At 50.8% G+C, this 22321-nt stretch overlaps 1 protein-coding gene across 2 annotated transcripts; it reads left to right on the forward strand.

The window, feature by feature from the left end:
- The first annotated feature begins 1143 nt into the window (after positions 1 to 1143).
- Positions 1144 to 22275, forward strand: katnip (katanin interacting protein). 2 transcript variants are annotated; one of them, XM_088936233.1, is made up of 28 exons: positions 1144 to 1235; positions 1727 to 1770; positions 3001 to 3092; positions 3572 to 3741; positions 3952 to 4064; positions 4978 to 5079; positions 5530 to 5664; positions 6465 to 6678; positions 6873 to 7004; positions 7816 to 7988; positions 8287 to 8363; positions 8723 to 8816; positions 9236 to 9451; positions 9894 to 10031; positions 10691 to 11480; positions 12946 to 13695; positions 14368 to 14576; positions 14875 to 14953; positions 15269 to 15446; positions 15860 to 16025; positions 16506 to 16678; positions 17286 to 17350; positions 17735 to 17845; positions 18140 to 18279; positions 18544 to 18645; positions 18967 to 19127; positions 19686 to 19771; positions 20322 to 22275. In XM_088936233.1, exons 1-28 carry the CDS (start codon positions 1229 to 1231, stop codon positions 20375 to 20377), a joined length of 4773 nt encoding a protein of 1590 aa, XP_088792359.1. In that variant the 5' UTR covers positions 1144 to 1228; the 3' UTR covers positions 20378 to 22275. The 2 variants fall into 2 exon arrangements, with proteins under 2 accessions (XP_088792359.1, XP_088792358.1); XM_088936232.1 differs by lacking the exon at positions 1144 to 1235 and having other exon boundaries at positions 1701 to 1770.
- The last annotated feature ends 46 nt before the right edge of the window (positions 22276 to 22321 follow it).

The raw sequence follows: 22321 nt of genomic DNA on the forward strand, positions 1-22321 counted from the left end.
GGTGTTCAACAGCCCCTGTTGTGCTGTGCAGTTGCTGATATTCAGGGGGGTCATCCTCTGGAGAAGAGATCTGATCGAGGGGAGCCCCCAATCCAGTTACTCCTCCTCCTAGGACATGTGATTTTATTTAGGAAATTTAGGATTTAGGAAATCTAGTACTTGAGGACTAGTGAGTGCTTTGATTTTAGTATTGAATTATCTCTATTACAAATCACCTGTTCAATTTATCACTTTAGAATTGTGATAGATGTTTTTTTCATCTCTATCTTTCTCTAGTTCTTTTTATAATGTTTCTTTTTCTCTTTTTTTGTGTTTTTGTTTTTGCTCTGTAAAGCATCCCAAACTCTGCTTGGTATACGTGGGCACTGGAATAAATCTGTGTAATTATTAAAGGGAAATTGGAAATGGGTGATTTAACAGTGACCTACAAAACCTGCTGGTGTGGGGCTCCCCAGGACCAGTGTTGGAGACCCCAGTGTTGTGGTGTACGCAGTAGAAGGATCTTAGAATTACATTTTATGTCATTACAGGACTTTAAACTTTCCAAGACCTTAATTGCTCAATTAACCCAGGAGCTGAGGATCACTTAAATAATTATGGATTATTAATGGCCACGGGTCCAGGTGCCAAGCTGGACCATCACCTGTGACATGCCTATGGAAAACAGCTGAAGGAAAGGATAACTCCAAGAGTAAAATGTCAACACACACTGTAACGGAAGTTAATGTGCTGTCTGTACTGCCCTCTGGCGGCCAGTGTTGAAACTGCAAGCAAAGACAGAAAACTCCCTGCTATGAAGTTTTGTTTTCTTAATTGGATTCTGCATGTTTCCAACATGCAGCTGGGAAGTGAAGATCCGAATTTGAACACATAACCTTCCACAGTAATTAAGACAGAGCCCGATCCACCGTCGGCTCCAGATTTAAAATACTGCTGCCGGTTTTTAATTCCCTGTCAGCGCACATGGCGTTATAATTTGCTGTAAAGGGTAAAGTGTTGTGGGTCCCATCGCAGTGACGTCAGCCACTGGCCTTCACCAAGGGGGCGTGGCGAATCCCGGGTCTCCCTGCAGACTCATTGGTCAGCGCGCCATTGCCAGGGGGCGGGGCGGAGTGGCGATTGGCTAGCGGCTCTCTTGGTTACCAGCATGACAACGCGGACGGGGCTGTGAACGCGTCCCCATTGAAAACACTCTTGGAGTCTGTTATCACCTCGTCAAGGCGATGACATGGACTGTAAGTTTGATCTTTTACATTTGGACACGTCGATTTCTGCCCGATCTTCCTCGTTTCTGCGAGAAATGCGAGCCGAGCATGAATTGCAGACACCTGAGCGTGTGTGGTGTGTTTATAAGCTACGCGTAGCTAACGTTTTAAAGAAACAAAAACAAAAACGCAGGTCAAAAACTGTATTTTAAAGTTCACTTCCGTCTTAATCGTCCACACGGCTGTAAGTTTCAAAGTAGTTTGTTTCCTTAGACTACAGTTTTCGCTGTCGCTACACAGATTGGTGTAGGCCCTGGCTGTAGCCGCGGGGTGGAGTTGTCTGTCACTGCGGGTGAGGCGTCCGTCCGCCCGGGCGGGGCCGCAGAGGGAGAGGGCGGCAACACCGACGCCTTGCAGACCCGCAGAGTGCGTTTTACATGTTGATTTTTTTGTCTGGTCACTTACAGAGTCATGCGTTTAAAAATGTCTCTTTCTCCGTCTGATGTTTTAAATGAATCCAGGCAATCTCGACAGGGGCGGCGCCAGCCCGGCGGAGATGGAAGAGGTAATTTCTGATGTGTTTTTTTTTTTTGACAGCGAATACTTCAGCGTGATGGAGGTGTGCCTGCTCCACTCAAATAGCAGCGCTGTTAAAATAATGGGGGGTGGTGATGGGGGGTCGATTATGCTACTACTGATGCTTATCGCTGCGCACGAGGTATTGATTTCAGTCGATCACAAATTATAGCTGGGGTCGCATCTCGTCGGAGAAGGGAATCATGGCTTGGAATTACTGTCCTCCGACTGGACACTGGTCCAGCGAGCTAGGCCCAAGTATGGGCTCCAGGATGTACAGCCGGGAGAGGGGGGTCTCTGCTCGTGTCACACGCATGAATACTACGTGTCTGGCTGTCTTGTCATTTTTCTTGCTTGCTCTGTTTTCTGCTGCGTGCTATCTGATGTGCCTCTCTTCATGTTCCCTCTCCTCTCTCCTCCCCTGCTCCTCTGTCTTGCAGATGCTGTAGTTGCCTGTCAGAGATTGAGTAAGGGGGTCTCTCTTCTCCTGTTTGTCCTGTGTGACGTTCTGGTCCTTTCCTGGGCTGAGCTGGGCTAAGCTCCGAGGGGGGGAAATATTTGCAGTCTTTTTCATTTGTTTAGAAGGTCTTGCTTCACCCCATACGTGTGCTTTATACCCCACTAAGCAAAATGGTTGCTTCAGCGTTAATTTTAACACGTTCTTCATCAGTTCCATGGCATTAAATTGCACATTCTAACCATTGAGCTCCTGCTCAGCCTCGGAGAGTATTGTCCCTTCTGGCAGGTGTAGCATTCCCCTTGTTTCTCATCTGTGAGGTCAGCAGTTCAGTCCGCTGCTGGTCGAGAGCTGCAGGGTGTTTGCATGACTCTCCTGGCGGTTGAAAGCAGTGTCTTCCTGTCCTGCAGGTTTTCCACGTACAACAGTAAAGTCTGCATAAAATGTGTGTAAAACTGGCTGCTGGAATTTTTCCAAATGCACCGCTTTTCAATATTGGAGCATTGGTAACATGCCCCAGCAGACACAAATGGAGAGCAATTTATCTGTTCTTTTCTGATTGTCAGATTCCAAGAATATGGTTCTTAGAGAACTTTTGCATTTTATCCAATACTTGCGTTCCCTGCCGTGCGCAGAGCTTGCCCTGATTCCCCTGTTGTGTGTCGTGCGATGGCACGTTCTTGGTCTTGAAAATGTGTGCAGGAAAGGCCGAGCCATGCAGTAATCGTCACTGTTTTGCTTTCATTCGATGTGTCTGTGAAGAGCTGGCATGGAATCCAAGCAGGGAAGCACGCTGCCTCGGATATTGAAGAAAAACACGATGAATATTTAATCGCTCTTCAACACAGGAACAGGTGAGGTGTGACGGTTGGTGCTGTGACTCTTGTGACCCAGTCTACTGTTACAGAGTCAGAGGGCGGCTGCTTGTCAAATACACCCCAGCTGGCTGAGGTGACACCTTGGAGAGCCAGGCTCCCACCCAAAATGTGGGGTGTCTGGGACAACCCCAGAAGAATGCCGCTGTTGTCTACTTGAGCAAATGATTTGAAAATTACTGAATAACATTTCAGACATGCTCATAAGACTTTATGTTCATTTTAAGATTTTGGAAACACTTGAGCTGAAGTCTCTCCTACAGTGCAGTGTAAAGCTCACGGAGAATTCGTGTGGCAGCACGTGGTTTCACTTTGCGGGCCTGAATCTGTAGCGCTGGGTTGTTCCTTTCACCCGCCACTCCGATCCAGCCGACTGCAGCCCTGCGGGGAAAGCAAGAGTCCTGTCTGTGACCAGCAGGTTTGCTCCTGCTCAGCAGTGCTCTGCTCCCGCCCGCCAGGATCCTGAAGCGCCTGAAGGCCAAGAACTCCAGGGAGATCGCGCTGGAGCGCTTGGAGCAGGGATTCTCCATTTATGTGAACGGCGCCAATTCCAGACCGACGGGGCAGCCAAAGAACCTGGGCCCCCAGCCCTGCGCCCCGTCCGCCTCGAGAACGACGCAAACGGCAGGTGAGCACACGTTTTCCTCTGCCCACTTGGGTTTTGTGCATTTCACTTTTATCATCTTCCTCAGTCATGCTCCGTGCTTTCAAAGCCTGGTATACCGCGCTTTTTCCGATCGGCTGGGTCCCGGTGGGAGACCTTTCTCCGAAGGGCAGCTCTCCTGTACGGAGCCGGAGGAGCAAATCTGCAGCGGGTGCTTTGTCTTTGTTCCCTCAGATGCATCTCAGAGGCGTTTCCTCCTGGAGGACGACCTGCAGGATTCGGAAGTGACGCAGAGGCGGAGAAGCCAGACAGCTCCCGGGAAGGTCCAGAGGAAGGAATGGGTGCAGGTAGAGTATCCTGTCTGGGAAAAGGCTCGTATGGATACGCTGGATTAAGGTAGCATGGGCTGCTCTTGCTTGCCGGCCTGTCCCCTGTCCCGGGTGTATTCCTGCCTGCGCTGGTCCTGGGATAGGCTCCGGATTGCCCCAGCCCGTTTTTGGGATTAAGTGTCTTTCTGCCGATGGACGGGATTATTATTCCTTGAAGCAGGTCCAGATGTTATTTTCTCATGGCTTGTTCTTGACTTGTGTGATGCCGAGGAATAAAAAACATTTGATTCTGAGACAGACGTCCCGTTGTATTCTTCTCTGCATTTCTTTGTGAATTCAGAAGCCCGCGAGTGTGTTTAACGGTGAATCCAGTTAAGCATAAAGCCCTGTGTTTCAATGCACCATTCGTGTTTGTGCGCTGTCTTGTCAACATGCGTGCCGAGGTGTGATTTAGCATTCATGTTCATTCCGAGAGCGTTTTTGCTAAACCTCAATTTCTGCAACAGAATGACTTTGTTGGTGTGGAAAGACTGGTGTAATTTCAGCAAGAGAGTAGCAACTTTACATTTACAGTAAACTCCTTCATAATAAGCCTTTGAGGAGCAAAGCAATGATCATTTTCACCTGCTAACATGCTTCTGGGGGATAATTGCTTATCTGGCAGCTATTCATTACTGTGGCAGAGTAGGTGGAGCTGAAGGGAGCTTAATCAAATGTGTCCAGTGCTTTAGAAATTTCCAGGATGCAATGTTTTCCCCGGCTCTTCTGTCATTGTTTGGCAACGCAGCCGAGTGTAAATTATCCTAATTGCATTGTCATGCTCGGAGAGAGGACTCTCTTTGTCACTGCTGTCGGTTTCCACTGAATTGAGTTGTAGAGGGCGGGATTATCGGGGAGGATGGGTTCTAAAAGCTGCTGGTTTCCCTCACAGAATTCCGTCCACATTAAGACGGAGAAGGGATCCCGGATTCGGATCGGTCCTGGTCCCCGTTACTCTGATGATTTCGAGGCCTACGAGAGTGTGAACATGGAGGTACAGTCTCCCCTGTGAAGTCTTACATGTGAAGTGAGGCTTTATTGCACATCTGGGTATCTAAGACATAGTCCTGTAAGTTTGCCAGACCTTGGCTTTGGGCAGTAGTTAATAGAGCGACTGTTTCTGGACGCTGCATGACCCAGAGGTATGGGATGTCACTAAATGTTTACATGCAGTGCAGTGTCCTTTCCTCTCTGAATATTTTACAAAGTAATGAACGCTCCATTCTGTGCCAGGTGATGTATAGCATTTACATGAAAGGGGGAAATAAACGGCTGTATCGCCATACAGTCTTCCTCCTCAGGCAATCGCAGTGTGTAAAGAAAATACAGGAGAGCACACTGGTGCTCCTTTGTGATCGGTTCAGTCATCTGCTTGGATTGCGTGACGGGATGCGTCTTGCGCTGTGTTTGGCGTGTAACCGGGTTTCCTCCTCCTCCTGTCCAGACATCCGGTGCCCAGTCTGCACGGCGGGAGAGCTGGAACGTGCCCAGGGCCTTCAGCGCCAAGGCGGAGGCCCGGGCGGGCAGGAGCGAGCCCGGATGCAGTGAGAAAGTCTTGCTCAACATCGATGAGGTCAAGGTCAGCACATCGCCTCCAGTGCCACTGGTGGATCCCGCCTGTGACATTACTTTGAGCTCAGCTGTATTATTGGGGTTATCGCCGACGCCTCCAGTCTTTTCCTCAGGCTCGAGGAGTAACTTCTGCATGCTTCCACTGGATAGAGCTCTTCCGAGTTTCTTAGCGTCTGTTCTCTTAGCTTTAGTAAATCACAGCGTGAAAAGCACACCAAATGTCTTTACATCTGGTAGCTCATCAGCTCTGTTTATTACATGCCCGCCTGTAACAAGCCTCAGCGCAGCATTTCTTGATCTGGTGCCCAGCATGAACATGTCGCTTCAGGCCACCTAACACCTGCTTCACTTACAGTTCCCATTTGTTGCAGATCTCATGTTACAGAGCGAAGAGGCCATTCGGTCCATCCAGCCAATTTTGTTAGTAGGTAATTGATGACAGGATCTCATCCAGCTATTTTATTGAAAGTAACCAGCTTCAACCACATGACTGGGTAGCTTGTTCCACTCTCCCACCACCCTTTATGTAAAGAAGCGCCTCTGTTCCCAGTTTTAGATGTTGTTCAGTGTAGTTTCCTCTTAGGAACCATCAGGCACGTGTCTGTTAAAGTTAACCCAGCGTGTGTCATTAGCATTATGCAATGGCAGGTGGCTGATGTACCGGACACCTCCTGTTATCACTTTGAACTGTCCTGTATCGGACCAGGCCAGTTCAGGAGCAGGTTTGCTGCGTCTCCTGGCGCTTGTGCGCTGGCGTGCCGGCGGTGCCCGCGCCTGCAGCTTGCCCTGTCGGTTCTGCGCCCGCAGGTGCTGCGCCGGAGCCTGGAGGTGGGCGTGTGCGTGCGCCGGGGCGGCCGCGACTCGGCGGGGGAGGAGTCGGACGCCGGCGAGGAGGACTGGGTGGAGGAGCGGATCGAGGGGGAGGGGAGCTCGGCGCGGGTGGAGCAGGGGAGCGCGGCGGGCGAGAGCGTCCTGGAGCCCGGGGACCTCATAGTCCTCGACTTCGGGCCCTCGCCCTCAAGTACGTGTTCCAGGCCCGCGCCTTTGAGTCCGTGCTCCTCAAAATAGCATTGCACGGGAGGTGTTGTAAGGGCACGCTGCTGAAATCATGCTGCCCAGAGGACAGGCCGGGAACTGACTTTGCCAGTCCCTTCCTGTCTAATTATGGCACCCAATCCGTGTCTTTCAAGGGCCGCTTCCCCCTTGCCTTTGCAGGTACCAAAAAAGAGCGACTCCTGTCGGCGAAGAGGAGGGACAACATCGAAGCGTACATCCCGACCAAGCCTCTGATGGTGAAGGGCAGAGCCTGCGACAGGCCTCCCCGCTCTCCGGCCCAGGATCCTGCGAGTAAGGGGCTCCTCTGCCTGGCGGTTTGAGAACGAAGCGCCCTCTGTCAGAAGATCAGCTGTGTGTTCTCCCCAGGTGCTTGGGGAGCTCTCCTGTTATTTTAGCACAGGCAGAGCTACACACTGGGGAAGGACAGAGGCAGTGCGGGGCTGCGTGTGTTTGTTTTCTGTCCATTTCTGTGAGGTCGCATTGCACTTCCTGACGCGACCTGGTTTCTAAATGGATTCACGTGGGCCCCAGATCTCTCAGTATGTACTTACTGCTGCCCGAGTGGGGCTCCATTGTCTAATTTATCTGCTTGTCTAATAAATTCTGAGAAGAGCGTTGAACAGTGCTTTGCAGTAGGTTAACGTTTCAGTGTGTCTGTAAGGTCAGTAATGCAGTTTTGCTGTGAGCGCTGATTTAGCTGTGGTTGTGCCTGCTTGCTTTCTTGACACCATATTTTTTATTAGCTGGGTTTGTCATTGTCTGAGATGCATAGTAACCACAGGGAGGGGGGGAATCATATTAAGAATAAATGGGCATTTTCTTTAAACATTACAGTCCTCTTTTTTTAATTGTTCATTCTCGTATTGTTGCCATTGTCATGTCAACACTGTTAAGCAATCAGAAAATGGGACTAAGTGTTTTGCAGCAGAAGCATTATCTTCTGCAGGAAGTTATGCACAAGCTGCACAGACCTCTGCATATTAAACTAATTCATTTCAGCATCTTGCCAATATTTTTCTTCTGTTTTACTGGTACCCGACCACTTTTGCATTAGAAATCCCAGAGGGATGCAGTATCCTCTCTTGTTTTTTTGGAAACGCAGTGCCCTGGAGCCGCGCGGAGAGGCCCCTTTCGGCTGCCAGGAAGCTGGCAGCGGAGGACCCGGACCCGGAGGAGACGGCGGGCGCGGTCGTGGAGGCCGTGCGGAGAGAGAACCGACCCCTGCGCAGGGAGGGGAGGCCCCAGCTCAGACAGGAGCTCCCCGAGCACAGATTGGTGAGGCAGAAATTGGGAATTGGAGCAGTGTTTCCAGACAGGGCTGTTGGCAGGACCCTCAGAGGCTCGGCTGGTTAGAAAAGGGCCTGCTTGTTGGGGGGTGCATGATTGTCGGGCACAATTCAGGGGTGTTCTGTTCTGCACGAGAGCCGAGCCAGGAAACCCATTATTCTGTGGTGTAAAGGGAACAAGTGAGTGTCTGTGTCTCCTTTTACAGCCTTGCGTATGACCCTTTCATCCTGTCGCGATTCGTGCGCTGTTGCATCTCGCTGTCCTGTTTCCTGTTATTGCTGCTCAGGTGATGAATGGGCAGGAGGAGGATGCGGAGAGTGAGGTCACCAAGGCCATGAACAGGATCTGCCTCCTGGAGCCAAGGTATTGATTTATTGAGGCTGCGAGTTATTTCGTGCAAGACTCCACTAACACAGGGGTGAGCACCTATCAAAAGAAATAATTATCAGATGCATAGCAGGAGGGGTGTGGACAGAGATCTTTTCCTACTATGCCAACAGGTTTATTATGCATTATAGTTATAGACATATAGTGTTTAGTTGTTGTAAATAGTGCCTGTTCAGTTAGAAATCGTCCTAATGTTGTGTTTTAGTTTAACATGTTCAGGATTTGATATATTTCATGCAGCAACACTGTGTTACTCTTGCCAGATCGTTTCAGTTCTTCATCTTCTGGTGGAGTGCTTAAAGACTAGTGCTGTATATTGTGGTACTGCTTTTCAGCCAGCAGAAAAAGATTTTAAAAGCCCTGGAGAGGATTGAAGCTGATTCAGCAGTGGCTGTCCAACAGAAAGCAAAGTCCAGTGACAAACCAGAGGTAAGTGTTTGGCAATTCGATTTCGTGCTCCGGTGATTCGAGGTGTATAGATCGAGGATTCCCATAAACCTCCACTGCGTCGCCCAGAATTCACCACAGCTTTGCTGAGCTCACTGGGGGCCTGAGGGTCTGCGGAGCCTGCTGGCTGCTCAGGGTTTTTTTTTGTCTTGACATGAAACTTTTCAGAGGCCTGAGGTTTAAAAGTTAAGTACTGTAAAATGCATGCACAAAAAAACAACTAGGGCTGGAGTGGGGATATTGAAACACTTCCTAATTCCTGCGCCGTACATGCAGAATACATCGGCATGCCTCTTGTTTTAGGATTGCCAAGTTGCCTGCCGCCCCTGTCCCAGGGGGCCTGGCCAGCCTGTGTGGGCGCAGGGCAGGGGGAATGAATGCTGCTCTTGTTTCCCTGACAGAGAGCGCAGGCGCAGGAGGCCACGGAGGTGCCCGGCGCCCTTTATGTCACAATGGAGATATTGTCCAACTGGGGGCACTGCAGCGAGGTGGGCCTGACGGAGGTGCAGTTCTTCTGCCCCAGGAACCAGAAGCTGTACGTCTCCCCACACGACCTGGACGTCAGGAACGCCAACTCCCCCGGGGAGCTCGGAGCACTGGTCGACGGGAAAACCAAAGTAAGTGGAGAAACATGCCCCTCCCTAGAACCCCCGAAAATACAACCTGATCTTCCCCGGGAGTCGGTGCAGTGACTGCTGGAGCAGGCGGATGCACGGTGTTCCGCTGAATCCTCCTGCAGCGGTTCTCCCTTGCAGAGATGAGTCTATCAGGCTCTTCGGCGGGTGTGGCAGTTATGGGTAGTTGGAGTTCAAACCGAGTCCTCGATTTGTTCCGTTTTTAGCTCTCGTGTATTGAAATTGCTGCACAATACTTAATAACTAAATGATTTAACATGTTCGAGCTTTAATGTGTTGTAAGTAACTCACCTCTCTTATTCCAAAATCTATTGATTCAAGCTGCACTTAAATTCTTCGGTAGTCTGGTACGGTGTTACTTGCCGGCTCGTTTTCGTCATTCACTGGTGCTTTTTTTTCCCCCACCCGCGCTCTCTCGGGGAAGACCACAAAGGAGCGCCACATGTGGACCTGCCCCTTTCACCCCCCCATCCAGCTGTACTTCATCGTGCGGAACCCCGGGCGCACGCGCGACTTCGGCGTCTCCAAGATCAAGATCTGGAACTACAACCGCTCTCTGGCTGTAAGATCACCTCGCGTGGCGCGTGCGTCCTGAACTCGAAGGCCAGGAGCAAAGCTGTGTGTGTGGGGGGGGTGGCCTCTCTGGGAGGAGAGATGCGCCTGGTTTAAACCACTCACGGCCTGGGAGTGATTGCTGTGCCTGAGACAGAATGTGGAACAGAGGGGGATTAAGGAATTGGATTAGAGGCGAGTGACCTGAGACTTCATCCTCTCCTGGTTTCACATAGCCACTGCACGCTGTTCTGCTGCTGCCGGCACTTTCGCTGTGTTTGGTGGCTCTAAAAGTGTTCTGTGACCACGTTCTCCTGTTTTATCTGCTGCTGCCCTTGTTGATGAGGTATGTTACGTGGCTGTGGGCTGATCTGGTCCTTTGGTCTGCTTCTTGTAGGTGGGAATGTGTTTGTATTCACGTTGTGCTGCGGCACTAATGAGTGCTGTAGGAATGAGACATTTCCAGGCTCTCTGCAGCAGCTCAGTCAGGATTTACTCTAAGCTGAATGCACTTGTTGTTCTTTTATCTCTGAGCTGTTAAGAACTGGGGCGAAAAAAGTTGGTAAAATCAGCTGAGGTATTTTGCTTGACCAGTAATCAATATATAAACGTCTGTGAGTGTGTTTCTGTTATCACGCATTCATGCAGAGCATTCTCGTTTGCCGTCAGGACCTGGACATTGGCGCCAGGAACGTGAGGATTTACCTGGACAGCACGCTGGTCTTCGAAGGGGAGCTGGAGAAGGGCTGTGGGAACTCGGTGTTTGACTACAGCACCACTGTCCCTCTCCGAGGCCCTGTGCAGGACCCGAGCTCTGCCAGCCGGCAGAAGAGCCCGGAGAGCCGCAGCAGCAGCTCTGTGGGCGCGGACGATGATCCGGGTGACATAAGGACAGAGCTGCCGGAGAGCAAGGACAAGGCAGAGGGAGAGGCCCTCCCTGAAGATCTGACCATGCCGAGTGTTCCTGCCTCCCGGCCGGAATCGCCAGTACAGCCGGACTCTCGGGATTCTGCCTGGGCCTCCCTGTTGGCTGATGAGCTGCCGGCGACGCGCCAGCCGGAGCCGAACGCGGGGAAGAAGACGGCAGATCGGGGTTCTCCGCGGACACCCTCGTGGCTGCAGCCCCCGAACAGGACCAGGCAGGACGCCCCCGAGAGACAGAAGCCCCCTTGGCTCTCCGCGGACCTGCCAGCGGAACCCGAGCTCCCGGAGCTGTCCGGCCATCCGGGGAGAGTCCGCAGGAGCGCCGTTGCCGGGGGGAACAAGACCCGGAACGGGGACCCCAGCCTCCTTTCGGACGCGGACTCGTCCGACCTGGGGCCGGGCTGGAGCCCGTCGCTGCTCGGCGGCGTGGGCCTGAAGCCGGACCGGCCCGCCAGCGGCAGGAGGAGTGCCCCGAGAAAGGCGGCGCAGCGGGTGCCCCGCGAAGGCAGTGGGAAGCAGGTGCTTCCCGCGATAGGTAACTAAAAACCCGGAAATTCCGAGTTTCCGGAACGAAGGAGGCGTTTGCTGCCGCAGGCAGTGTCGGTTTGAGGATCTCGCTTTAGGGAGCTGGGCTTCTGCAGGCAATGTGCTGGTGATTGCAAGGGCTTGCACAGGGTCAGCCACTGCAGACCCATTGCTGACGGTCTCATTTGACCCCCCCTGGATGCCCCCCCCCCCCCAGGGCCCGATCACAGTGGGTGTGGGAGTAGAAACTGCAATTTAAGATAAGTTTTAAATTCCCCATCCTTTCGAAAAAGAGTCTGACATCAGATCGCACTCGTGGTCTTTCGGAGAGCAGTTGTTCTTACCGCTCTCCCTTCTACTCTGTTTGGCGGCGAGCTCTTTTAACTTGGCACTTGATGATAAATTTGCGGTTTAGTGATCGTCCACGCTGCTTTTCAAAACAGTCATGTATAACTGAAATTATTTACCGTCTCCTCCTCAGGGCACGGCACGGCACTGCACTGCAGGGACGCATTTCAGGAGTTCTCGATAAGCGAACGGTCAACGTTTTGTAATGTTCTGCATGTGCTGCCTTCAGAATGAACCCATTTACTGTACAGTTCAGGCCCTCTGCACACCAGCGCAGGCTCAGTATTGGACTGAGGGCTGCAGCTGCACTCTGCACTATTTATCCTCAAGACTAAGGCAGCCTCGGCCAATTTCGTCTAAATCAATCGGATTATCATGCTCTTCCTGAGCAGCCAGGACACCCACATAATCCTGCTTTAGTATTGCTGCAGGTGGACGACTCTTAGTGCGTTGAGTTTATTGTACTATTTTTTTTCCGCAGGAATCTTGTCAGGCATTGTGTCCTTTTCTATAAGAGTGTAACTCGGTCATTTTAAACCTGCTGTCCCTGCGTGACTGAAATATTACTAGTAAGTGACGCAGGGCGGCCCCGTGCTGGGTGACATGGCAGCCGTGGTGAACCAGCAGCCCACATACTGCAGATCAGGAGGAGCAGCGAGAGCCGCTTCACCAGATGAATTAAAGGGGAGCTTGAGTGAGGCCAGATGGTGCAATCCCGGAGTGGGATTTGAGCTGGGAATTTAATCCGTTTTGCAGACAGAGCCATGGGATCTTCAAAGTCTAATTAGTCGGGACCTCAGTTTAATGTGTCATTAGAAGGATGGCTCATCCTGCAGCTCGGTGTCCCCGGTCACCGTATAGGGGGATTGGATTAGAATTTGTGATCCAGAGGGAAGAGCGCCCCCTACTGGTCTGTAGAGCAGTCATCAGGTTTTCCTTAAAGCTCTCCTATCCCAGTACTGACCAGGCACAGCCCTGCTCTGCTCTTGAGATCTGGTAAGATTGGGCTACCAGATGCTAATGCTCGGCCAGATTTTTTGTGTAAGACCAGTATATGACTGTTTTCCGGCCCATGGCTGTGTACGAAAGCAAGGAAATCAAGTGAAAATGTTTGCACTCTCGCACAGATGACCTGAATTCGGGGGGTGGAGGCAGGGCGCAGCGTACCCCTCGTGCCAAGTGGCGCAGCGAGCAGGACGACACCCTCCTGGAGTCCTGGGACTCGCTGGTGCGGTTCAACCAGTCGCAGCGTGGGCGCATCTCCAACACGGGCTTCGAGGGGGACGTCTTCGACGAGTTCCTGCAGCAGCAGCGGGCGGGGCGCCCCCAGGCCAGCAGGGACGCGCGCCCCGGGCCGTGCGGGCGGGAGCCTGCCCCCGAGGAGCCGGCGGACGAGCCCCCGGGCGAGGCGGAGCGGGACGAGGAGTTTGAGATTCCCGTCCTGCCCCGGGGGCAGCGCCTGGTCATCAACATCCTGTCCACCTGGGGCGACAGGCACTACGTGGGGCTGAACGGCCTGGAGATCTTCAGCTCCACCGGGGAGCCCGTGGTGCCCGTCCACATCCGCGCGGACCCCCCCGATATCAACATCCTGCCGGCCTACGGCAAGGACCCCCGAGTGGTCGCCAACCTCATCGATGGCGTCAACCGCACCCAGGACGACATGCACCTCTGGCTCGCCCCCTTCACCTCCGGGAGGTCCCACGTCCTGTCCGTGGACTTCCCCTCGCCCTGCCAGGTGGCCATGATCCGCATCTGGAACTACAACAAGTCTCGCATCCACTCCTTCCGCGGGGCCAGGGAGGTGGAGATGCTCCTGGACGGGAAGTGCATCTTCCGGGGGGAGATCGCCAAGGCGTCCGGTACCCTCTCCGGAGGTAAATCCGCTCTTCCCGTGGGAACTACGATATTCCGTGACCCCCTGGGCGTTGTTGATGCATTTTCTAAGTGCGAGCTTTGGAATTCCAGTTCTTGGGTTTACATTTATATCTTTAGTGGGCTTTACTTACATTATGTCTGTTATGTCGCGTATAGGCATCCAGACACAAGCGAAAAGGGCAAATCTTTTGCAGTAAGTTGGCTGCAATGCGAATTCAGCACCTTGTTTGCCGATTTTTTTTTATATTCCAGGGTTAGAAAGAATCGGCTTTGATGAGTTCATTTCAAACCAACCTGTACGAGCGGATAAGTGCATCGCAGCACATTAGTCATTACAGTGGCTAGTGAGCAGGAAGGGCCGGTTCACGTCACAATTCTTGTGAGCTCTTGCTCTCGCCCATGGTGAGACCAGGGGTTTCCATCAACATGGCGGCTTACAGTACCTTCACAAAGTTCACATTTTTGTGCTAAATTCGGAATTTTGCGATGCCATCAGTGTATTTATTTTTGTTACAGAGATTTAATAACCAGACTGAGAAATTAGGACTACAGTTCCTCTTTTAGCAACGGCGACAGTATGCCATTGTGTCTCTCCGAGGCTGAAAAAAATTCCTTCCTTCTCTGCGACCTTTGCACAATCCCCCCCCCCCCCCCCCCACACTGTCCCCCAGCGCTAGAGCAGTTTGGCGACACCATCTTGTTCACCACGGACGACGGGATCCTGGAGGCCATGTCTCGCTTTGACGAGACGTTCGCCGGCGAGGGAGACAGCCCGGAGGCGCTGGTGTCCGAGGAGGAGCTCAACCGGCCGAGGACGGCCGACGGAGAGGGGGAGGAAAGGCCTTTCACGCAGGCTGGCTTCAGAGAGGGGAGCCCACAGGTTGGGCGGCCGCTTTTAATGCAGGAGTTGTTCGCGGTGTTTAGAGCTCCTCGTGAGCGTGTGCAAAAACTACTTAAGCGATGGGGGGGGGGGGAAATGTTTCGGGATATTAAATATTTTTTTTTTAAGTCATTTAAACCTTGTGAGCACAAAGTAACTGCCTTTAATTTTTTTTTATGTGCACATGAACCATGTGCAAATAAAACGCCTGACGTTTGATATTTAAATGCCTTCTCCTGTGAAACGTTCCTCCACCTTGTTGCATAATTAATCGGCACGCGTTTGTTTTCCTTGTCAGCCAGAAGAACAGCCTTCTCCATCAAGCAGCGTGCCTGGAGCGGCCCCGCTGCAGGCTCCAGGGATGTACACTGGGAAGTGTAAGTGCTCCTGAAACACACCAGAGGCTATCGGCGAGAGGAAGCCCTTCAGCAGCTCTAGTCTTGCAGGAGCTAAGGGGTTGAAGGATCTCGTCCTTCTGTCTTTCTGGGGGGACTGGGATGAATTCCAGTTCTATATTTTTTGCTAAGCCAGTAAGACATTGGATTGTGCAACAGAAGCATCACGGTAAATCCTACCTCGAACAGTTGTTGCACAGCGCAACGTTCGAATGGATAAAAAAAAACTGTTTATGCCTCACAGCGTTAGCGTTGCTAATGCATATTGTTCTCATGCAAGTGTCTAACATACTGCAGGCCTTGAAATTAACTTCGCCATGACGTGGGGTGACTCCCATTACATGGGTGTGACTGGGCTGGAGGTGGTTGGCAAAGATGGGCAGAGCCTTCCCCTGACCATGAGCATGATAGACGCCAGACCCAGAGACCTGAACGAGCTCCCGGAATACAACCAGGACTCCAGGACCTTAGACAAGTGAGTGCCGGACATCTGCTGCACAGGTTTACCCTGTTGTACAAGAATTCCACATTGTAAGTGTGGTTTTCTTTCAATGATTCAGCCCTACTGCTCACATGTATGGACATGTGTTCCCCCTGTGAAGGTAAGTCTAGTCACTTACCCTTATCGTGAATTAGACCATTTTGGTCTTTAATCTCCAATGGGAATGATTTGAAGAAAAAAATCCTGATCAGTCTTCAGTAACGTTAAGTGCTCTCGTTCCTTGTTCGTGTCGGGTTTTTAATTGCATTTGCTCGTGTTGGTTTGGCACAAGTATTGTGCAAACTCTACCTTTTCACCTCTGTGCGGGGCATCATCAGGACGCACACACTGGCTGTGCTCGTCCTTGCGGGTTGCCTGCCTGCTTCTGAACTCTTCCCCCCCCGCAGGCTGATTGACAGCACCAATATCACGATGGAGGACGAGCACATGTGGCTGATTCCGTTCACCCGTGGGAGCGATCACGTCCTTACTGTGTCCTTCGAGAGGCCCGAGACGATAGCGGGACTGCGCATCTGGAACTACAACAAATCGCCGGAGGACACCTACCGAGGGGTGAGGCCTGCCTCTGAGTTTCCCCGCTGCTGGCAGCTTGTACATGTCGCCACGGGATTCTGCGCAGAGCAGTGACCTACATCTGGCTGCATGATGTCAATGAGACCATATTAAACCTCTGCATGCAGTCTTAGCCTGGCACAGTGGCTTGCTCTATAATCGGCAGGGGCTGTGGTACAATCCCATCGCACTCGTGCATGAAGCCCAATGCTTTACTCACATTTTGGGATGGGGAGGGCTGCTGAGCTCTCTTGGGGAAAGGAAGGCAAATCGTTGAAGCAATTTTGCCTTCTCCTCTCTCCATCAAAGCCTGCGGATCACAGGATCACACCCTAATGGAAACATTAGGATGGATTTTAAATAAAGAATAATAGAGCTTTTTCTCCTCTTGAGACTATTATATACTCTTTTGGCTGCTCCTCTTTCCGGGATGGCTATGGCGCGCTGCTCAGCTCGCCTGTGTGTTGCGTTTGCGTGCAGGTGAAGCTGATCCACGTGAGCCTGGATGGGCTGTGCGTCTCGCCCCCCGAGGGCTTCCTGGTCCGGAAGGGCCCGGGGACCTGCCACTTCGACTTCGCCCAGGAGATCCTGTTCGTCGACTACCTGCAGCCCGCCGGCGGCCCCGCGGACCGGCCGCACTCGCAGCAGCTCGGGTAGGGCAGGCCGCGCGCGCGGGGTCGGTGCAGGGGTCGGTGCAGGGGTCGGAGCGGGGTCGGTGCAGGGCCCTGTTTGAGGGGGCAGAGGCACCAGGAGGAAAAAAACGGAAAACGAATACGCCGCTTTATGGCGAGGTCAAGGCCAAGGATAAGAAAAGGCAGCTTTTGACAGTGAGACTAGGGACTAGAAAAGGAAACGAAAAGGCCGCTTGAAAACGCGATCCAGACTGAGCGGAGGAGAAGGAAAAGGCCTGAACGCTGACGCAGCCCCAGCGAGGCGGCTTCACCGCCGGACCTGTCTGCCGCTGGCTGTGGCCGCCGTGCAAGTGCCGCATTCTAAACAACTAGATAGCACTTGGGTTTCTCTGAAGGGGGACTAGTGGAATTTAAAAAAACAAGCTCCGCTGTGTCACACGCGTCTTGCCTGGGGTGACCGCCCAGTAAGCGTGTGAGTGGATAGACGTGTGTGCACAGTAGTTTGAGTAGACCTTTGCTCAGCTGTGTCAGTACGAAGCGAGCAGCAGTGCTATGCTGCACGTGGGGAACGGTAGGGCAGTCTTCCGGAAAGACCAGGAGGCATTCCTTGTTGTTGTGTTTTCCGCAGAAGTGGCTCCAAAGCCGTGGAACAGGCCAGCATGGATTATGAAGCTCCCCTGATGCCCTGTGGATGTATCCTTTGGGGCCTCCCACAGCCTCCTTTCTGATCACGGATACGGGGTGGCGTTCCCGAGCCCAGGCCTGCTCGTGTCCGGTGTCGCTCGGACACCGATCCCCTACTCTTTACTCGTCTCGGTGCACATGTGGTAAAGACCAGCTGTGTCCCTGTCTTATGATCTTGTTAGGTCTAACATAGTCCACCGAGGTCTACAGGTTTAATACCCCCTTGGTTCTTTTTATTGTTATTTCCTCCATCGTCCTTATACTGTTAAGGAACAGGTAAAGGTTTTTTTTTTTTTACTTGCTGAAAGGGTGCAAAGGGAGCCCACTTCAGGGCTGCAGTGCTTCCTCTCTTGCAGGTGTGACCTGTTTCTGTCCTTAACGGATTCCTGCCAGTTATTTTCCAGCTGCAGTTGCTGACCACCTGGGGTGACCCGTACTACGTTGGCCTGAACGGCCTGGAGTTCTACGATGACCGGGACGAAAGGATTCCTCTCACAGATAACAGTATCCTATGGGAAAATACGGAAGCCTGTCGTGTGTGTGGTCTGTGTGCAGTAGGTAGATGCCTAGTTATGGATGCCAAAAAGAGACGAGGAATTTTGTGCTGCCTTTCCACTCTTTGTCACTTTTAAACTTGGCTTCACCTCCTTGTCTTGACCTTGTCTTTCTGAGTAAGCCTCAAACATGTGATAGGCAGTGCCGTTTTCCAAAAACTAAGATGTTGGTGTGGAAAATGAAGCTGATCAGAAGGAAAACTGTGCCCGGAACTGCGCCAGCACACTTGACTCGTACGCTCAGACATCGCTGCCTTCCCGGACAGCGTGAATGTTCTGGACAGCGTTGCCGGAGACGTCCGGACTCCCGACAAGCTGATTGATGGGACGAACAACACTCATGACGGGAGACACATGTGGCTGGCTCCTGTCTTGCCTGGCTTGGTGTGGAGCCTATTTGATTTTATTCCAGTGTTGTGGTTTGGGGTCAACCTCCTAAGGAGGAGCACAGAGCCTACTGCCTTGCACATTCAATGTTTTATGAATCATTTCTTTGAAATTGCATAATTTAAAACGGTGGATTAAATGCTGTTATTGCTTACACAATGCGGGCAGCTCACTCTCAGAGTTGGTGTGTTTTTGTTTGGGAAGTACCAGGAATGTGCTGCTAGCCATCTCTTGTGACCGTCTTCATTTTCTTTTGAACAGGTAAACCGGGTGTACGTGATTTTTGATAAGCCCATGACAGTATCCATGATAAAACTGTGGAACTATTCCAAAACACCACAGAGAGGAGTGAAAGAATTTGGGGTAGGCCGATTTATCATTTAGATGTATTTTTTTTAAGTTAGCAGTAGGATGATTGAATGATAACAAAACCTGTTTGAATGGAGCTCTCAAACTCCACTCTCCCCTGTGAGTTACACACCTGTTGTTCCCACTTTACCCTGAACCTGAATAGCCATTGATTAGCTTTGATGATTCAAATGTGTTAAAGCTTTTTCCCCCTCCTCATACAGATCTCCACTTTTCCTGCAACGCAGAGAATGTTTCAGATATGCGATTGAAAGTTGTGTGGAAGGGTGTAAGTTGCTCCCTAGAGATGGGATGACTTGGAGTTTCTTATTCCAGTTACTGGTGGATGATTTGCTGGTCTACAATGGCATTCTGGATGCTGTGACCCATGTGACCCGGGGCATCCTACCCACCTGTGACCCTGTGGTCCCCTATCACACCATCCTGTTCACTGACAATGCCAAGATCGCCTACAGGGAGAGGAACACAGTCATAAGGTATGGGGCTGCACGGAGGGCCGGAGCCAGTTTCTTCCTTTCATCAGCCACGAACGGGGTCTCCTATGTAATGCCGTGTTCTTGCTTGTTAGCTGCTGTAGATTCTTTATCTGAGGCAAAGCCTGTTTTCTTGCTGCTGTCTTGAAATCAGCTCTGTTTTCTCCACTCCAGCCCCCAGCCAAACAGGAATGAAGAAGAGTAAGTAGTGAACGCAGCAGACCTGTTTTGAAAGGGCGCAGTCTACGCCAGCTAAAATCCCCTCTGTCCCAGCCAGCCCTGTTCCCTAATGTTCACCACTTCCCGAATGTTTTCTGAGACTAATCAACCTCGTCTTGCTCCCATGCCCCTCATCTTCCCCCTTGCGGAGGCCGGAAGTCTAGCTCTCCATGTGCTTTGTAATCGTGTGAGAACTGCTTGGTGAATTTTTTTTTTACACAGTTTGATTGTCAACCCCCCCCCCCAGTGGTCAGTAGAACTGTGCTTTGATGTTTTAGGCTATCACAGATAATTTCAGAGATCAGGTAAATCGTAAAACCTCTATTTTCTTTTTTTTTGCAGCAACTATGTTGAAGACCAGGATGTGAGGATGACGAATGAAAATGAAATAGTTCAGCACACTAAGAAGAAGCCAACTGCAGATCCAGGTGAGAGCTGCTTATACTCTCCCTTGCAGGACATTCTGTCCTTGGACAAATTCACAAAACTGTAAGCACATATAAAATGCTGTCGCAGGGAGTGCTCCTTCTCTGAAAGAGCCCTAGCTGTCACAGCACCGCGGGATGAATCCATGTCACACTCGGCTAGCGGAGTAACCCGGGCTCGATCCCGTGACGTCTCCATCACGGAGCTCATCCTGTGCATGGAACAAACACTCTTACTGTTTGGGGAAACTCCAGAGGACATGCTCTTCTTAAAAGATATGCATGGGGAGACCTGAAGGAATCGTTCTTGATTCCTGCTCAACGTCACTCCTGGAGCTAAGGCATCTCTTGGCTTTAAAGAACCTGAATCTGGCATTTAACAAGTGCGATGACGACTGCTTCTGTCATTGCATATGTGCTCCAGTTTCTAGCAATGCCTGTACTGTTCCATCTGTTTGTAATAGACACTGTCCGTTTCTCCTGTGTGCTTTGATTGAGGTGTTAATCCAGTTGAAAATTGTCTTCTCCTCGTTGTTCTTCAATGTGACTGCAGCACTGCGGCCGAAGACCTGCATGACAGACCGAGGGCACATGGGCAAGAGGCGATAGTGAAGGGCGCAGTCCGGCAGCAGACCAGCGCCTCCGTGACCTGTGACCCGTGACACATGACATCATGCCCAGTGGAGCAGGAGAGCCAGTGAGAGCGCGGTGCAGATGAGTAGGGGAAACGCTCCTCCAGCCCTTTGAGCATCTCCGATTTTAGTTACTGGATTTGAGTCCGAGGCACCGTTTAACTTCATGTGCAGGGCAGGACTCGTGGAGCTCAATTCGCAACCACTGCCAGTTTAAGGGAAATGAGTACCTGCTTACAAAAACGGGCAGTCTCTCCCGCAGAGAATCAGGTTTGATTCAGGGGCTCAGACAGAACTCATGTGTAGCTAGCTCTGCATACTTTAGTGTTCTGGTTGTATCCTAAAACAGCCCTTCCTAAGGACCCTTGCAATTCATCAGCTTGTTGGCTACAAAGTGGAAATCCTCCGGGTGCTTTGAACTGAGGCTGAACTAACTCTTGGGTTGTACTGGGAGTCATCACCATTCTAACTGTCAGGGCTGCTCAGTAGTTTCCACTACATCAGGGTTTGTAGGTGATCCTTAAACCGTCACGACTTGAAACTCGTGACTGGCTGGTTTACTGGGGTCAGGAACGGACAGCTGTGCTCCTTAAGAGCCACCAGGCATTGTTTTTTGTTTTACTAGATCTCTAAACTATGAATTGGATAAAGCACTGGATTTAGTGATCAAAACTAGATCATCCAGAGTGTTTAAAAATGGATTACTGCAGGATGACCTCCAAAGCCTGCTTGGTTGTGATTGTCCAGCCTTAATCGAGATGCTTAAATTTGAACTGCATACAAATTCCGCCAGCTTCACTCAGTCCCGTGTGTTTATACATTCCCATGAAATGTTTGAATTATTAAAGTGTTTATTCACGAGAGCTTGCACATTATCTATGCGAACGTAACTGGTGAGATTCCCTGGTTTAATGCGAACAGATCTAACATGCTGCGTTCATTATTGATTGCAGGTTTAGAATACTTTCCATTTGCAAATAAGTAGCCTTAACAGAGGAGTGTCCCTGAATGCTGAATCTTCTAAACTTTTGCTGCAAATTAAGTTTCTCATGAAGCTCTGCTACAATTACTCATTTACTGGAAACAAGTGTCACTGTTTTAAGCGCAAGACTGTTTACTATGAATTTGAATGAATTGTTGGAACGAGAGTTGGAAGACCTGGCTCTGGCAGTACTAGTAGTGAAGACCATCGGTGTACTTTTAAAGCTAGAATATCCATATGCAGGGTTACTGTGCTGGAAAGGCGTTTGCCCTAAAATAGGAACCAAGTCAGAACTCATAAGCAAAATGTATAGGCTTTCAACACAAGTGGAGTATATGCATATTATAAGACAGTTGGTAGGTAAAAAATAACTAGTTAGAAAAAACAATGGGGAGATTAATCACTGATTTATGAACACATTGGTGAGTCTTGTGAAGTTAATTCTAGCACATTTAAGGTGTAGTATCAAAGTTTGTCCTAAAATGAGATTCACTGAAAAAATAACATTTTACTGCACAATCCACACACCAGAAGAGAGAAATCTTAAGTGCCAATCTTTCAGAGTTTTATTTTTCCTTGTCCCACGGGAGGTCGGTTTTTTTGTCAACGGCCAACAACTTGCAGTTCTTGTCAGCTGCTGTCTGGACTGCAAAACACCCAGCATCTGAGAGTCATCCTTCTAGCTATATATAGAAAAGGCAGACCCCCTTTTGAGAGAAGTGCTGTCGTTCTGCTGGGAATAACCCTGCAGCATGAAAGGAATTGGGGAAGCTTTATTTTTGTTGCACAAACTGTACATTTTGTGTAAAAAAAGGTTTTGTTTTTTTATCACTTCGAAAGAGCATTTATATTAAATGTAGTTTTACTTTTATTAATAAAAATGTTCTAGCCAACACCAATGCAGCGTGTTTGTTGTCTGCTGCACGGCTGGTCTCTGGA

Source organism: Atractosteus spatula, chromosome 18 (assembly GCF_055471065.1).
Source record: "Atractosteus spatula isolate fAtrSpa1 chromosome 18, fAtrSpa1.hap1, whole genome shotgun sequence".
NCBI classification, from domain to species: domain Eukaryota; kingdom Metazoa; phylum Chordata; class Actinopteri; order Semionotiformes; family Lepisosteidae; genus Atractosteus; species Atractosteus spatula.